General features: G+C 39.7%; 1 protein-coding gene across 1 annotated transcript in view; it reads left to right on the forward strand.

The window, feature by feature from the left end:
• tgfbr1b (transforming growth factor, beta receptor 1 b) overlaps positions 1–14,884 on the forward strand; it is an 84,263-nt gene that overhangs the window by 29,948 nt on the left and 39,431 nt on the right. The window contains exon 2 of the mRNA XM_053494001.1: positions 14,391–14,636. Coding sequence (XP_053349976.1) covers positions 14,391–14,636 — 246 coding nt within the window. The remainder of the gene's footprint in view (positions 1–14,390; positions 14,637–14,884) is intronic.

Below are 14,884 nucleotides of genomic sequence, written 5' to 3' on the forward strand. Positions count from 1 at the left end.
TCGTCCTCACCCCGCAGCTTCCCCATCACACACTGTATGCATCAATCTGCTATTATTGTAATGTAGCTTTTGTTCATCCGTTATCGAAGCAATTAAATCTTCATCAGCAATGCCATTTCCTTTTGTACACTGGAACAAAACAGGTATTACGTGATGGCTGAAACGAGCTCGAGATTGGATTGCATTTATTGGCTCAAGTGCCTGGACGAGGTATTTGAAGTCCCGGGTTTCGTGCGGATGAAAGCAGACGTAATGGAGCGATGTACCAGGAAAAGTGATTAATAAAAGCTTATTGAAGAACGAAGGATGTAAAAAAAAAAAAAAGTTTCAGTTTGAAAAGTTTTAAGTGAGTTTAAGTGGATTCAGCAGAAGCAATTTACTTGCATGTTCTTCATCTTGCTGTCCAGTAGGACTGGATAGTAGAGACACTTGGATGAAACTGGGAATTTATACTTGTTTATGTTTAAGGTCTGTGTATGATGAGTCCACAAGACAAGTCGGTCTCAGTCATCATGACCTCCTCTGTCCTGAAGAGTTTCACATGGTTGAGTTCTATGTCATGATAAAAAAACAATGAAGATAATTGACGCAATGTGCGAGGGCTGTTCAAGTCAAACCGGGACTTTTGATTGTGCAGACTACCTGCATCACGTCTTAAACGCTGACCAACCAGAAACTCCTTTAACGTCCAAAACATGGACGAAATGGCTCGGAGCGAGGTCAGGACCGTACGGGGAAATGGCAATAACTCCTAGCCGAGTTCCTGTAATGCTCAAGTCGTGTCTGTGAGTAATTGTGTGCACGGTCCTCACAGACAGATGGCTGTTCCACCTTGACTGGGATTGTCATCCAAGGTCGTTTCTTCCTTCAGACATTTGAGCATTTGAAATGTTTTACTGCTGCTGACCGTCTCATCATCGTACCGTGCTTGTGTAAATGTCGATCGGTTTTATATCTTAACAAGTCCTTAGTATATATATGTGGATTAGCATAGAACGCACCTGCTCTAAGCAGTCCTCCATTTATTTCTTGTTTAAAACATACAAATATGCAAAATGCATTTGCAAAACCCATCAAGCATCATGATGAAACTGGCGGTCATGAAGACCATCCCATCAGGGCGAGACCAAAACCGCTACAGAAGAAAAGTTCATGTAGAGTCACCAGCATCAGAAATCACAAATTAACAAACAACACCGCAGCTGAAGGCTTTACAGAGCATAAGTTGCAGACACATCTCTTTTCAAACTGTCAAAGGAGATTATTGCATATTTTGGACTTTAGCATTGTTTTATAGTGTAGAAAAAAGGAAAAATTAGGAACGACCCTGGAATTAGAAAGGCATCCCAAACCTTTGAGCAGTAGTGTATAACTATATACATATATATATATATATATATATATATAGATATATATATATATATATATATATATATATATATATATATAATTTTTTATTTATTACAGATTATGTACCAGGGAAACAAAGAAAACTCTGTCACTCATCAGACATCGTATATCGCTTTATTGCGATTTATAAAACAACCTTCTTTCAGCAGACAGATTCTTCTTGTGGACAAAAGTCCTTGTAGCCTCCTACACAGCTACCAACTCAATAAGAATTTTTCAGTCGTCACATACCTTAATCAAATCCTTTTTCTTTTGAAACATACAGTGTATGAAATGTATTTAAAAGTAAACGTAAAAGAAAATCAAAATGGAAAATCTTTGCTTGTAGCCGTACATATTGAAAACTTCCAAACTGCATACCACTGATCTTTTTTTATCAAGACAGTGAAACACTCCCACACTATCTTTGTATTGTGTTCTGTGATAGGTGCTAAAAGTGATGATTTGATGGTGAAATTCAATTTAAAATGAGAAATGCAAAATGTGCAACAGTTTAGAGATTCATCTAGTGATTTTCTTTTTTTTTTTTTAATCAGTTATTTTTGCAGCCAAAGGTATGGCTGAACGCAAAAAAAAAAAAATTCTGATGTATTATATTGCATGAAGTGTTATGTTGCCTTGTTGTTTAACCAAACTAGAGATATAGTGTTTAGTTAGTATAATAAATTAATTTCAGATATTCTTCATTAACAGGATTATTGTGCTTTAATGCATCTAAAAGACTGTATACTGTTTATCGCCTCTTTTTCCCCAGCGGAAACTATTTGTCAAACATTTTAGTATTTGTCTCATTAGGCCGCACACTTGTGAACTGAGCAATTTCATGTGCTCGAGCCCTCAGAGCTCCTGGATGTGTTAAACGGTGACCTTTTGATTGTGCAAGTCTTCCACTCCGTTTCATGACAGCACCTAAAGGACATCCAGCCCAAAATAGTTCTGGCTTTAGGGCACACTTCTGTGTGCTGTAGTCACACCTACTCTGCTCTGTCCACAACACACTCGGTGCCAGCCAAACAGTGAGTCAGTATTTACACACGTCTCATGTCTGTCTGTGCCACGTCCTGCAGGGCAGTTAATGGCTCGGAGACGCATTCCGATTGCCTCGCTAAAATTAGACTGAGAAGACGCTGAGCTTTTCAGGTCAGATTTTTACCTGTGACCCCGATGAAGCCGTTAGCATGCTCGTGACATGATGTGCATTTGGGAATAAGGACCACTAATAAATCTAGTGCTTTAATTTCTTAATGGACTAGCTTTAAAATGCCTACTACGGTGATGCGTCTAATTCTACTCATATTCTGAAGGACAGACACGAAGCAGTGTCTTGTAGTTTCATACACCCTGCTGTTTCCTACCGTCAGCTGCAATGCTTTTCTGCTCACCACAGTTATACAGAACGGTTAATGTAGCTTTCCAGCCAGCTAAAACAAGTCTAGAGGTTTTTCTTTTGTCTGTCCGATGAACAAGGTGTTATTGGTGGCAGAACATTCTGTGTATAATTCTGCACACGCACAAATCATGATTTTTCTCTCTTTCTTGCTCTCACTCCCCGTTCAGCAGGGTTGCCAGATCACACTGACAAAATGCAGCTTAGGTAGTGCTGAAAATCCGCCCCCCCAATAAGGAAAGTCCAAATAATAACACCGGTCCTCTGACTCTAAACTTGGAACTAGATGCTCTTATCCAGAGCGACTTACATTTTTTAAATCTCATTATACATCTGAGCAGTTGATGGTTAAGGGCCTTGCACAAGAGCCCAACAGTTGCAACTTGGTGGTTGTGGGGTTTGAACCTGGAATCTTTCGAACTGTAGTCCAATGCCTTAACCATTATGTGCAATGTGCTATTAAAAAATGGGGGTATATAAGTCCTGGATGTGGGTGGGTACACCCAGAAGTCTCCTGTCCCTATTGTTTTCTTTACTTGGTACATGGGTGTAGTGTGTGGATGGTTGTTGGTGCAGTAAGGAAAGCGGTTGATATGTTCTGATGATATGGTTGATATGTTCTGATGAAAAGAACATAGTTTATAACACATAGTTGGTGTTGTTTAAACACTACAGTTAAAACATTTAAGTGGATTTTGCCTTAAAGCATTTTTTTTTTTAGTTTTTCAGGCAAAAACTGAACACGGTCTTTGTCAGCTTCCGGGTAAAACTATTGCGTGATACTGCATTATTTTGCATCCGAGACGACCTTCAGTGGATTTTCACTGGATGCTAGAAGATTTTGAGATTGGATTTGATGCGTGTGTGTGTGTAGTTTGTCCCTCAGCATTAAATAATGAAAGCTGTAAAGTGCATGACCCCAGAAGTGTGTATTGTGTTGGCCAGCCTTGAGCCTTCAGGTCTTTATTTTTTTCAAAGAATATTGGCTGAGGAGTTCACTTTTTAATATAAATCCTACTTTCCTTCCTTTTTTCTTTCCCTCTTTCTTTCTTTCCCTCTTTCTTTCTTTTCCTTCTTTCTTTCTTTTCCTTCTTTCTTTCTTTCTTTCTCTTTCTTTCTTTATTGTGTTCTTCAAACCTGTACATTTCAGTAGTCATGCAGTCATTCCACCCCGTAACCAGGCCATGGGCTCACATCTACATTAGATCTGTTTAGTAAAAATGTGCAGCAGGAACAGGAGTGTAATTACAGCCTCATCAATCTAAAATTTGAAAGCTGGCCAGAATTGCTTTTGTCTAAATTACAATAGATGCAGTGTGCTGCATGACCATGTAACTTTGCCTATTGCAGCATTAAATACGGAATTTCATGCTGTTGCTGCACGACTTGCGTGGAATCATGTCCACTCCATGGAGGCCAGGTGGTGTGAAAGCCAACATTAACAAAAGAGCTCTCCCCATACACTTCTTGTTCATTGCACTACTGGGACACGTTGGAAAAAATAAACACACACAAAAAAATGTTTTACCGTGACGCCTTTTAAACATAGTTGTTGAACTAACCTTCAAAGGCTTATGAAAGGCTTCATTTCTCATTAAATACTTTTTGTGAATGTTCAATAAAAATGACTGAAATGTAATCACTTCTGGTAGTTATTGTGCTTTCACACCAAAATCAGAGTCCAATTCATCTCTGAATGTTGTCTGAATTCATCTTTTAATAGTTAATTTGCTCTTTCGTCAGGTATAGTGTTACAATCCACAGAACTAAATTACCCAGATGAGCTTTTTATCTGGTCAGAAAAACTGAAAAGTAAGTAGAGCGGTGCATCAGAGGCAGACAGTCGATTCAGTTTGATTTTTGAGGCATTGCGATTTTCCATTTAATTTGATTCACATGGACTAATGTTTGCTGTTTGATTTTTTTCAAGCAGCTATAATTTTAAGTATTGTGAAACTGGTGAAGTTCAAGTGTAATGTCTCATGCAAAGAAAGAATCTTTGTCTCAATCTTCTGCTCAAAACTCCAGTCCAGTAGGTGGCGATATTGCACCAACCACCCAAAAAATCCAAAGAAGAAGTACCGATACTCTTTTAAAACGCGAGTGTTTGTTCAAGATGGAATCTGTTTCTATTTTTTTTTACAAAAGATGTTTTTGATGTTTTAAAGTTTGTGAGTTGAATAGATACTGAATGGATGTGTGATTCGAAAATGAATCGACCAATAAAAGATCGATTCGGTTGCATAATCGATTAAATCGCACTGCTGTACAAGTGAACAGGAAGGCGGATTAAAAAAAAATATTTTGCGTATCACACACTATATGTACATATGTTCTCGGCTTCATCAGTACAAATATCCAGAACCTATGGCTCTACTTCAGTGCTGCAGCTTCGCACGTTTTTTTTTTGGTTTAACAGTTGCTTCAATACAAAAACAAAAAAACTTTGGAAAAAACATCGGATGTGCTTCACTCAGCCTGGTCATGCTCTCGGCCCCGTGTGTGATTTCTTTGTTCTGGAAAATGTCCTGCTGTAAGATACAGTGCAGTACCACGCGCTGTCAGAACATTTTTTTTTCATTTCATTTTACTTCAGTTAATTTTTTCAGAATATACAATATGATAAAGCACAAACTCTGGATTTACTTCGCATTCCATCCTTCATGCTGTCTTTTTTTCCCTCCTCACCTTTTCTTCGAGTTGTCTGACAGGTTGAAGGATAAACTATGAATGACATCACTTTTGCTTTTGCTTTTGCTCTTTCTTCTCTAAAAAGTAACATTTTTGTTTGACCTTAGCCCGCCACTGTGACCGAACAAAGCCATCAGTACGTTTTATTTACCGCCCGGCGCTTCCCACCGGGGTATAAAATGCGCCCTGGCAGTCAAGGGAAAGAAGTGTGAAAGCAGCTTAGTTACCGTTTTGTTTCTCCGTCACTCGAGTCCTCAGCGACCACATTTATCTTTAGATAGACCTCCGAGACATTGGAACCCTTTCAGAAAACTAATTCAGTTCATTTGCGTCTAAGTTTCCAACTGAGACACAAACTTTGTCACAGTTAAATTAGTTTTTTTTCTCCCTATTAATTTGTAAATACGGTCTGAAAACCTCATAGTCACTTTCTGAGAAATGACGAGAATGTCACACTTATTAAGCGTATTGAGAAATGCAGTGTTAATCTATGAGATGTAGGCGCTTCATGTCGTGTACAAAGAACAAAAACCTCACGTACACACACGCCTAGCCTTGAAACACATATAAACGGGTCGTGTTCGTACTGTGTCACTCTCAGCGGCCATCTGGATGAACTCCATACCATTGCTGATGCATACACATTGTCACATGTTGCCTAGCTACAGCTCGGAGCGAGGAAACGCTGTAGGGTTCACAGTGTGGCACAGCTTTATTTTCTTCTCCCCTGCTGATGCAAATCACTGTATTACTTCCAGCACATTTTAGCAACATTGCACTCTGTAGTACTGGTCGCCGAGAGTCGCTTTATTTATTTATTTATTTATTTATTTATTTATTTGTTTGTTTGTTTGTTTGTTTTAATTCCGCGCTAGTTGATTTATGACCCGGTGTACTTTCGTTTCACTAGCATCCCCCTCCACTACATTCGCGTCTCCTGACGTGTGTTAATAAATGACTAGCAGCGAAGCGCTTTTTAATCATTTATTCCCCTCATAGCGTTCTCGTTATTATTCTTTCTTATTTATTGATTTATTTCCCTGTGCACTTTTGCATTTATTAACTCTAACATAAAACAAGATCTATTGGCTGAAGTTTCTAAAACTGAAAACCTTGTTACTTACTTACTTACTTGTTTAAACATTCCTTCTCAAGTTGCTTATTATCAACTACTGTACGTTTACACGCATGTTTTTTCCCAAACTTGATCAAACCAATTCCGATTCGAGATTCTATCAGAAAAGGTTTTTTAATCTGAATAAAACTTTACCGACATGCACAAAGCATAAAATCTGCTGAAAAAATATACCAAAAGAAGAAGGTTTAAGGTGAGATTTGAGCTTTCAATCTTTTCTGATAAACCCCGCCTTCTGCACAAGAGTTCTGTCTCATCTGTGATTGGTTGGATGTACGAAATAATAAGCCAATCTGTGCTCCTCGCTCAGCCGGAGACCCAGCGGATCAAAATAAACACGGGTAGGAGAGAATTGTTCTCACGGAGTTTACAGATCAGGAACGGAAGCTAAATTTCCTCCCCAGACTTTTGACCCGGCAACAAATGTTATCCTTATATGGGGCAAACCTGCACAGAAGGAATACATGTATTTCGACAATAGAAAAGTGTTTATATAGTTAATATTTGGCTATTAAATGGATTATTAAAAGTTTACACCAACCCTCTCATTCTATTACAAAAGAATTAATTCGAATCGGGTCTGATCGGGTCAGACTGCTCCAACTGAGGTGTTCACATGAAGGAATAATATGGTCGGTGTAAAGTGACCCCTTAAAAAAAGGAGCAACCATGGCATAAAGTAATATTCTTTTTTTTTTTTTGTGCATGCAGCAAAATATACAGTACAGAAACTCGCGCATCATGGATTAGCATTTGTCAACGGGGCAAAGCTCCAGACCCATTTTCTCCCAGTAGTGCAAAGGAAGTTTGTGTTGTTCGTTTGTTGTTGAAAATGGGTCTCTCGACCGTGGACAAGGTATTCATAGTTAAGTATTATTTCCGATGGAACGGAAGCAGTCGTGAATGGAGACCGAGTTAAAAAAAAAAAAGAACAATTCCTTCCCATACCCCCGTCCCCTTCCACTGATCTTACACCACCTGATGTCTACTTGTGGCGAACGTTAAAGGAGAGTGTGTTTAACTGTGAAGATCCGCCAAGAACCGCCAAAAATTCTCGTTTTGTGAATCGTTTTAGTTTTAAGAATATGCGTGAACCATATGAACGCTGTCTACAGAGAAGCGCTTCACACACACTTACATTACGTATACTGTGGTAAATCAACTTGCTAAGAGTGTGTATGTTAGTTTTTTTCAGAAGAAAAAAAAACATACAGGTGACAACACGGTAATATTGCTCGTCTTTTTATTTAAGTACTGTATGTTTTGGTGCATGATGTATTTCTAAGATCATCCACAGTCAGTAAGGCAGAAAGACCCAAATCACATTACTGATTGACCCGTTACACCGACGTTGTTCTTGTCCCTGTCCTTTCCTTTTTTTCCAAAGGTTGAATAAAAACCCTTAAAATCTGTTGTACCATTCAATTACTTTTAATAATTGACTTTTATCAGAGAAGCTATTACTGTAATTACTGAACAAATAGAGAAAAACAATCTGTGTATGAGAAAAATGAGACCCATTTGCAATAAACAATACAAAATAATCAATTTTAACTCTATTTAATTTATGTTTTTTTTTGTATAGAAATGGGTGACGCAACAAAAAACATACATAATATTGTGATACATCCTGATATATGATGGTTATTACACTATATAGACTTGATAGGAAGCTGTCAGAAAGAACAGTTTTAAACCCACTGCATGAGGAGAGGAGACGGGAGGACAGGCCGTCATGGGAGAGGTGAGAAGCCGGGCGCTGATCTCTGGTGTGTAAAGCTCACTCAGCCGTGCAGGATTTCTCTCCAGGCGCTGGAACAGAATTGCCTGACTTCCTCGCAATCTCGAATGCTCTGGAGTAAACGTCAGCTTGTGTATTTATTTTTCACCATGAAGCGTTCAGAGCTTTCTCTCTTAACTGGGATTCGCTCCTTTTATATTTTATAGCAATTCCATTTTTAGTTGCTGACAAAGGTCCAGATTAGCAGCTAACATGATTAAATGGCGATAAGAGTTAAGGCTTAGACATTGTTTCTTTTTTATTGCTTTAAATTGGACAATTTAGAAATTGAATTCCCAATTGGACAATTTTTTTTTTATTAAAAATAAACACATTTAAAATACATATTATAAAAGGAAAAATTTGTAACTTGTAACTTTACTCCATAACCATATCATTAAATGTCCCAGGACATAAACACACAAAACAGGCGGTTGGCCAAATCTGCACGTCTTCAGACAGCGTGAGGGAACAGGAGTACCCCCGAGGAAACCCACCAAGCATGTGGAGACCTCCACACACAAAGACCTGAGGCAGGAATCAGAGGCAGGGGTAGCTCAGTGGTTATGGGGTTGGACTTCAAATACGAAGATCTTAGGCTTAAACCCAAGCACCACCAAGTTGCCACTGTTGGGCTCTTAAACAAGGCCTGTAACCCCCAACCTCAACAATGAGAACTCCAAAGAGCTCCGAACAAGGGTATGTAAATGTAAAATTAATCAAGCCTCGGTGCTAACCACTTGGTGCCAGCCACCAAGAAACCACACATAATTGTAGTTGTCTTTGACATTAAAGTTTCCCTTCATTGGGACGATGTGGCCAAAACCAGGGTTTGTGAAGGTTGGAGTGGAAGATCTCACTCAAGGAAACCTCAAGGACCTCAGCCCCACTCATAACTCCAAGGATAATCCATAACCCCACCCATACCTCCTTACTCAATGTCTTGCTAATGTTCTTGTACCTGAATGGACACAAATCCCCTACAACCAAGCTCCAAAATCTAGTGGAAAGCCTTCCCAGAAGATCAGAGGTTATTGTAACAATGAAGGTGGACCCCATCTAGAATAGGATGTTCAACAAGCACATAGTGTTTTGTGCACATACTTATGGCCATGTATTATATGTTGCTCTGTCAGTGGTCTGACAGCTGATGACCCCTGCTAAAGTGTCATCACATTTTTCTCCACATAATCGTCTTACACTGTGGGAAGAGGAAAGGGTGTCTGCAGTGCACTTTTGGTACTGACGAGCACAAATCAGCTCAGCTTCACTTTTCATGTAGAGAACATTCTTAAAGGGGAATATTTCTCTTAAAATTAGTAGGCTTGATTTCATATAACAAATCAAGAATGTGGGCGGTGGAGGAGCGCAAAATATTACGCTGTGTTGTAAAACTGCCTCCTGGTGAGCACTCTGAATAAAGTCTTTTAAAAGCATTTACTTTGGCCAGGTAATGCTGATAATTGCATACTTAGATTTCTCTTTCCTGAAGCACACTGCACATAGGAAATATAATATTACTCAGCTGTTTTCGTCTTGTGTACTCATACAGGACTCGCTGAAGAAAAAACGTTTGAGAGTTTCCCACTGTAATGCGAGTTGTTCCACATTTTTTAAAGAATTTTCAATGTCAGCTTTGTGTTAGGAGACCTAATGAACACCCCGGGGTCTGCACAGAGTGGGTTATCAGGTGTTTAGATGAATTATACAGACTGCTCATTGGTTCCAAACATCGGTCCTGGAGGAATCCCCCTGTCCTGCACATTTCAGTGTTTTCACACCTACTTCAAATTTAGAAAAGGGTGTTAATTAGATCAGTTAAATCAGGTGAGCTGGGAACTTGGGACATATTAAACTATCCAGAGCAGAGGGACCTCCAGGGCCAGGGTAGGTTTTTAACCACTGATTTAGGGTAGGTACTCTATAACTGTTGGCCTGGGCTATGGCAAAAAAAAGAAATTAAAGATCGTTTTTTCGGATTTTTGAATTAATTAAATTTTTTTTTGTTTTGTACTTTCAAATCTCTAACCCTAATGTTGGATGAGGGATGTAATATAGTTGAAACCATGTTGCGGTGTATGGAGCTTTTGTGGCAAGGGAACTGGTGGCACAGTTGTAGGTGTTTGGCCTGTCATGCAGAAGGCCCAGGTTTGATTCCCAGCCAGTGTCCAAACCCCAGCGACTGGATGCAGTGCCCGGACAAAAATGGAAGGATTGTGCCAGGAAGGGCATCCTGCGTGAAACCTGTGCCAAGCTTGTATGTGCAGACTGGATGGTTTGCCGTGGCGACCACTTGCCGGGAGCAGCTGAAAGGCCAACAATAACCATGGAGCTTTTGTGGCTATTAACTTCCATTCGCATAACATCTGACCACATCCATGGTCCATTAAGTTTCTAACAGGGTTTAGAATTCTGATTGCAGATTGGGACAAAACAGCGTCCCACACACAGTGTGTGTGTCTTATGTCACGCATCTCTTAGTGTTGTAATGTTATCTCTCTTTCGTTTTCATTTAGAAATACAACCATGAGTTGTGTTTTAGCTTCCCGATTACTGAACTGTAGCATGATGTTTGTTCAAAACTGCATGACGTCCCATTTCACAGAACAGATTATATGTTAATTAAAAATTTTGGTAAGTTACTATTGTCTGGTATTTTTGTGATCCACATTTACAAGCATCATCTGCATGTTCCCCAGAGACTCAGTGGTTAGCACGCAGAACTCACACATCAGTTTGGTATTAGCATTGGTTTTGCAACATAGCATTGTGGCTTTTCCTCAACATCATCCCATTGTCATGTACTCAGTGTTGTTCTGACATCATTTCATCAGCTCAATCCTAACTTCCAAAAACTGCCTAATACCACATGTCTGTAATGTTAACAAAATGTTAACATCACCACAATATTTTTACAAATAAAAATAATTATTATTAAGTGTTCTGTGCTTTTTAGTCTTGGCGACCGTATTTGGTTGTGTATATTTTTAGTTTTTAGAGATGCTAGTTGAGATCCTAGGATCAGGATCACCACTTCCTTTTATCCCGAACAGCCACGCCTTTTTTAGTCCGTAGTCACATTTGTCATCTATTTTGACCCTTTTTTTCGTGATGATCATGCACTACTTTTGTCTTGTGCATGTCTTTACCATTAAGTTATATTCTCTATTGGACTACACTGCATGCTGTGTATATAGACTGTGTGCATACTGTAGTGCTGTATATGAGTAATTTGCTTTTAAAGGTTTAATTATTTGTTGTCTAATTGCAAACCCAAACAAATTAGACTTAGTTTCTTTCACTATGGCATGCAACAACTTGAACAAAGCATTTTTCTTTTAGAATGAAAAGTAAATCATGGTTTCTTATATTTAGGATGCCAAAGATATATTTTAGGCAGCATCATTTTTGTGACTAAACATACAGCGCTAAACATACAGTTCTGTGTACGTATGTGTAATTATGCGCCATCCCTTATTTCTTCATATTTTTTTTAATCATGTGCATTAAATGAAAGAAATTGGAACAAATGTTTTACTGCTTCAGGCTGCAAAGATTAAAGATATCCTTTAAATTTCCACATAAATTGGTTGTTTATGTAACAACCCCAGCAGCAACCTCATTTCCCCTCTCGTCTGTTCCAACCACTCATTATTCAACATCACCACTATGCTAATCACCCGCCCGATCATCTGTCATCATCTGTACCTGTTTCTCACTGCATCATGCCTTAAGTTAGATGTTGAATCTAGCTTTAGTTAGAGCCAAAAACTTGCCAAAAATCAGAGCCAAAACAACAACAACATTCCTTCAGGAGGCCTGGAAAGAACAATTCCTCAAAGACTACATAAAAAATACATGACTTCTTGGAAACAAAATATGAAGAACTGAGCAGTGGCACAAGACTGTACGGGATACAGATTTTTTTATTTTTTTATTTTGGGGCTAAAGAGAAATGCCTGTGATCCCATTCTAAAGTTCAGAATCAGGCCCAGCTATGAATAGACCCGCAGAATGAATCCCATTGGTGCCATTTCTCTCGCCTTTTACCTGTGTTAGTATGGGACTTGCCTCATCTTGGACTTTTCGCTAGCATCGTGTCTGATGCAACAGTCCTGCAAATCGAATCCACCAGTGACTGCAATTATTTTCAGCTTTGGTAAATTCTCCAGACTTTCTCGAAACGTCTGACTCGCTGAAGCAGTGAGTGCCGCGTTACTGACGCATACCGAACCTTCATTAATCATATATCGCGAGCAGCGTTATTGAATTTTCAGCTTTGTCACTTTCAGTAGGATGTAATTTATTTCCTAGTATTTTTTTCCTCTCGTTGAGTTCATTACCTAAGTCGTGGAGCGCACTTCTCGTCTTAGAAACTTCCATAAACCACCTCAGTGCTCCAGTGACTGGAGGCAATACAGAGTCAAGGGGATAAATAGCAGCTGTCTAGAGGCCATAACAGAGACCCCCTCTCTTGGGATTTTATTTCCTCTTTCCTTATCCCTTTTCCCTCCCTATCCACCGTGCGTCATTTGACCGGACTAGCTCAATATTTCCGTGCTTATCAAGTGCTAGTCGTCTTCTCGGACAACACACCAGGCCTGTAATCGGACCAGAAGACTGTTTCCTGATGCCTCGTACAAAGGACTGTGAGCTTGTCTACTTCCTTCAGGGTCGTCTTAGAGTCTCTGTGCGTGTCGTCTCATTTCAAGGAAACAACATTGCAGCGATCTTTGTGTATGCTTATCTGAAGGTCTCTCAAAACCTTTACAATCTATTGGGAATTGTATGATTCTTTGTGGTTAGGATCACAAACCGATTCTTTTTATTTGTTTGTTTTTTTCTCCGTCTTACTCCGTCTAGCCTGTTAAACTTACTCTTGCTATTTCCGTCTCTCTTTGTCCGTGTTGTCTTCATTATTCCTTCGCCCGTATAGTTCTTTGGGACCTCGGTCCTCATCCGCGTCCCGTATGGTGACATTAGAAAGCCTGAGTGCTGAAGCAGACGGTCACCTTGCTTGTGGTGGTGACATGTGGCCCAGGCTCTGAGTTGGGCCCGCGTGGAGAAATAAATCTGTTACTGAGCACGCTGGGCAACCGAAAGCTCATGTTGCTTTTCAGTGTTTGTTGCCTGGAAACCTAGTTAAGTAAACTACAGGTTATACAGTGGAACCTAGGCTCACAAACATAATTCATTTCTAAGTTCTGGTCATAACCCGATTTATTTTTTCAATAGGGAATTCATGTAAATAGAATTAATCCGTTCTCCATCACTATGAACTATATGTTTTTATTATTATTTGATTTATTAAATTTTTGCTGTTTTGAGAAGGGCTGTCAGAATCACAGTCATCAAACCCCATGCTTTTCTAGAGCTGTACGATTTAATCTGTTATGCAGTATAATCGCTCTTTTGTTGGAATGGAATCAAAAAAAAAAATAGTGAACCCTCGACCCTGAAGGCCACTTCCCTCAAGAAATTTGTCCACATTTAGAGTACAGCAAAAGCATCACAACATTAAATTTTGGTGTTTTTTGGTGTGTATGATCTTTTCCTGCTAAACCCTCTGACATTCACTCCGCAAGCATTCGGGCTGCTCTCGAGGCCTTGGAACTGGATTCAAATGTAAAATTAAAGCGTGTGACAAATACCAAAAGTGAGACGTGTAGATATGTGTTGGACCGTTTTCCGCTTAATCAAGGATCGCACAATGCCTCGTTCGGTTCAGTTTCTTTCAGAGTGGGGATTTTTATTTAACGAGCAATTAAGTCGCATTTAACGGCCCCCGTGTTCTTTTTGTCTTTCGCCGAGATTTTCTTTCTTTCTTTCTTTTTTTCTTGCTTGTGTTCATGGAAATTTAAAAGCAGGAAGGCATTTAATCTGTAGTGATAATGAGATTGGAAAAGTCTGGTGCATTTTGCCTAGGATGTTTTAAAAGTTTTTAAAGTCAACTAAAGTTCTGGTTGTTTCTTCTTTTTTTTTTACAGCCTTACAATGCTACTGTCACCGCTGCTCGAACTCGACATGCACCACGGACGGGCTGTGCTACTTCGCCATCACCAAGTCGGCCAGCGGGACAAAGAAGGATAGCTTTTGTATCAGCGAGAATGAGCTGATCCCGCGTGACCGGCCTTTCGTCTGCGCGCAGTCCATCAAGGACAACACGGGCGTCTTCCCCATGTGCTGCAACACGGACTGGTGCAACAAGAACCCCAACATCAGCATCTTTCCAGGTCAGGACACACAATAAGAAGCACACACTGCAATCCCTAATGAGTTCCCTGTCAACACTCACTCACATTCATTGTCTATTCTGCTTTAACCTGTATACAGGATTTAGGGCACGAGGCCGGGTACACCCTGGGAGGGTGCCAATCTATTGCAGGCCACAATAGCTCATTCAGGCAATTTGGGAACAGCAGTTAGAATAATCTGCATGATATTGGACTGTGGGAGGAAACTGGAGAATCCAGAGGAAACC

The sequence above is a fragment of the Clarias gariepinus genome, chromosome 4, assembly GCF_024256425.1.
Source record: "Clarias gariepinus isolate MV-2021 ecotype Netherlands chromosome 4, CGAR_prim_01v2, whole genome shotgun sequence".
NCBI lineage: Eukaryota > Metazoa > Chordata > Actinopteri > Siluriformes > Clariidae > Clarias > Clarias gariepinus.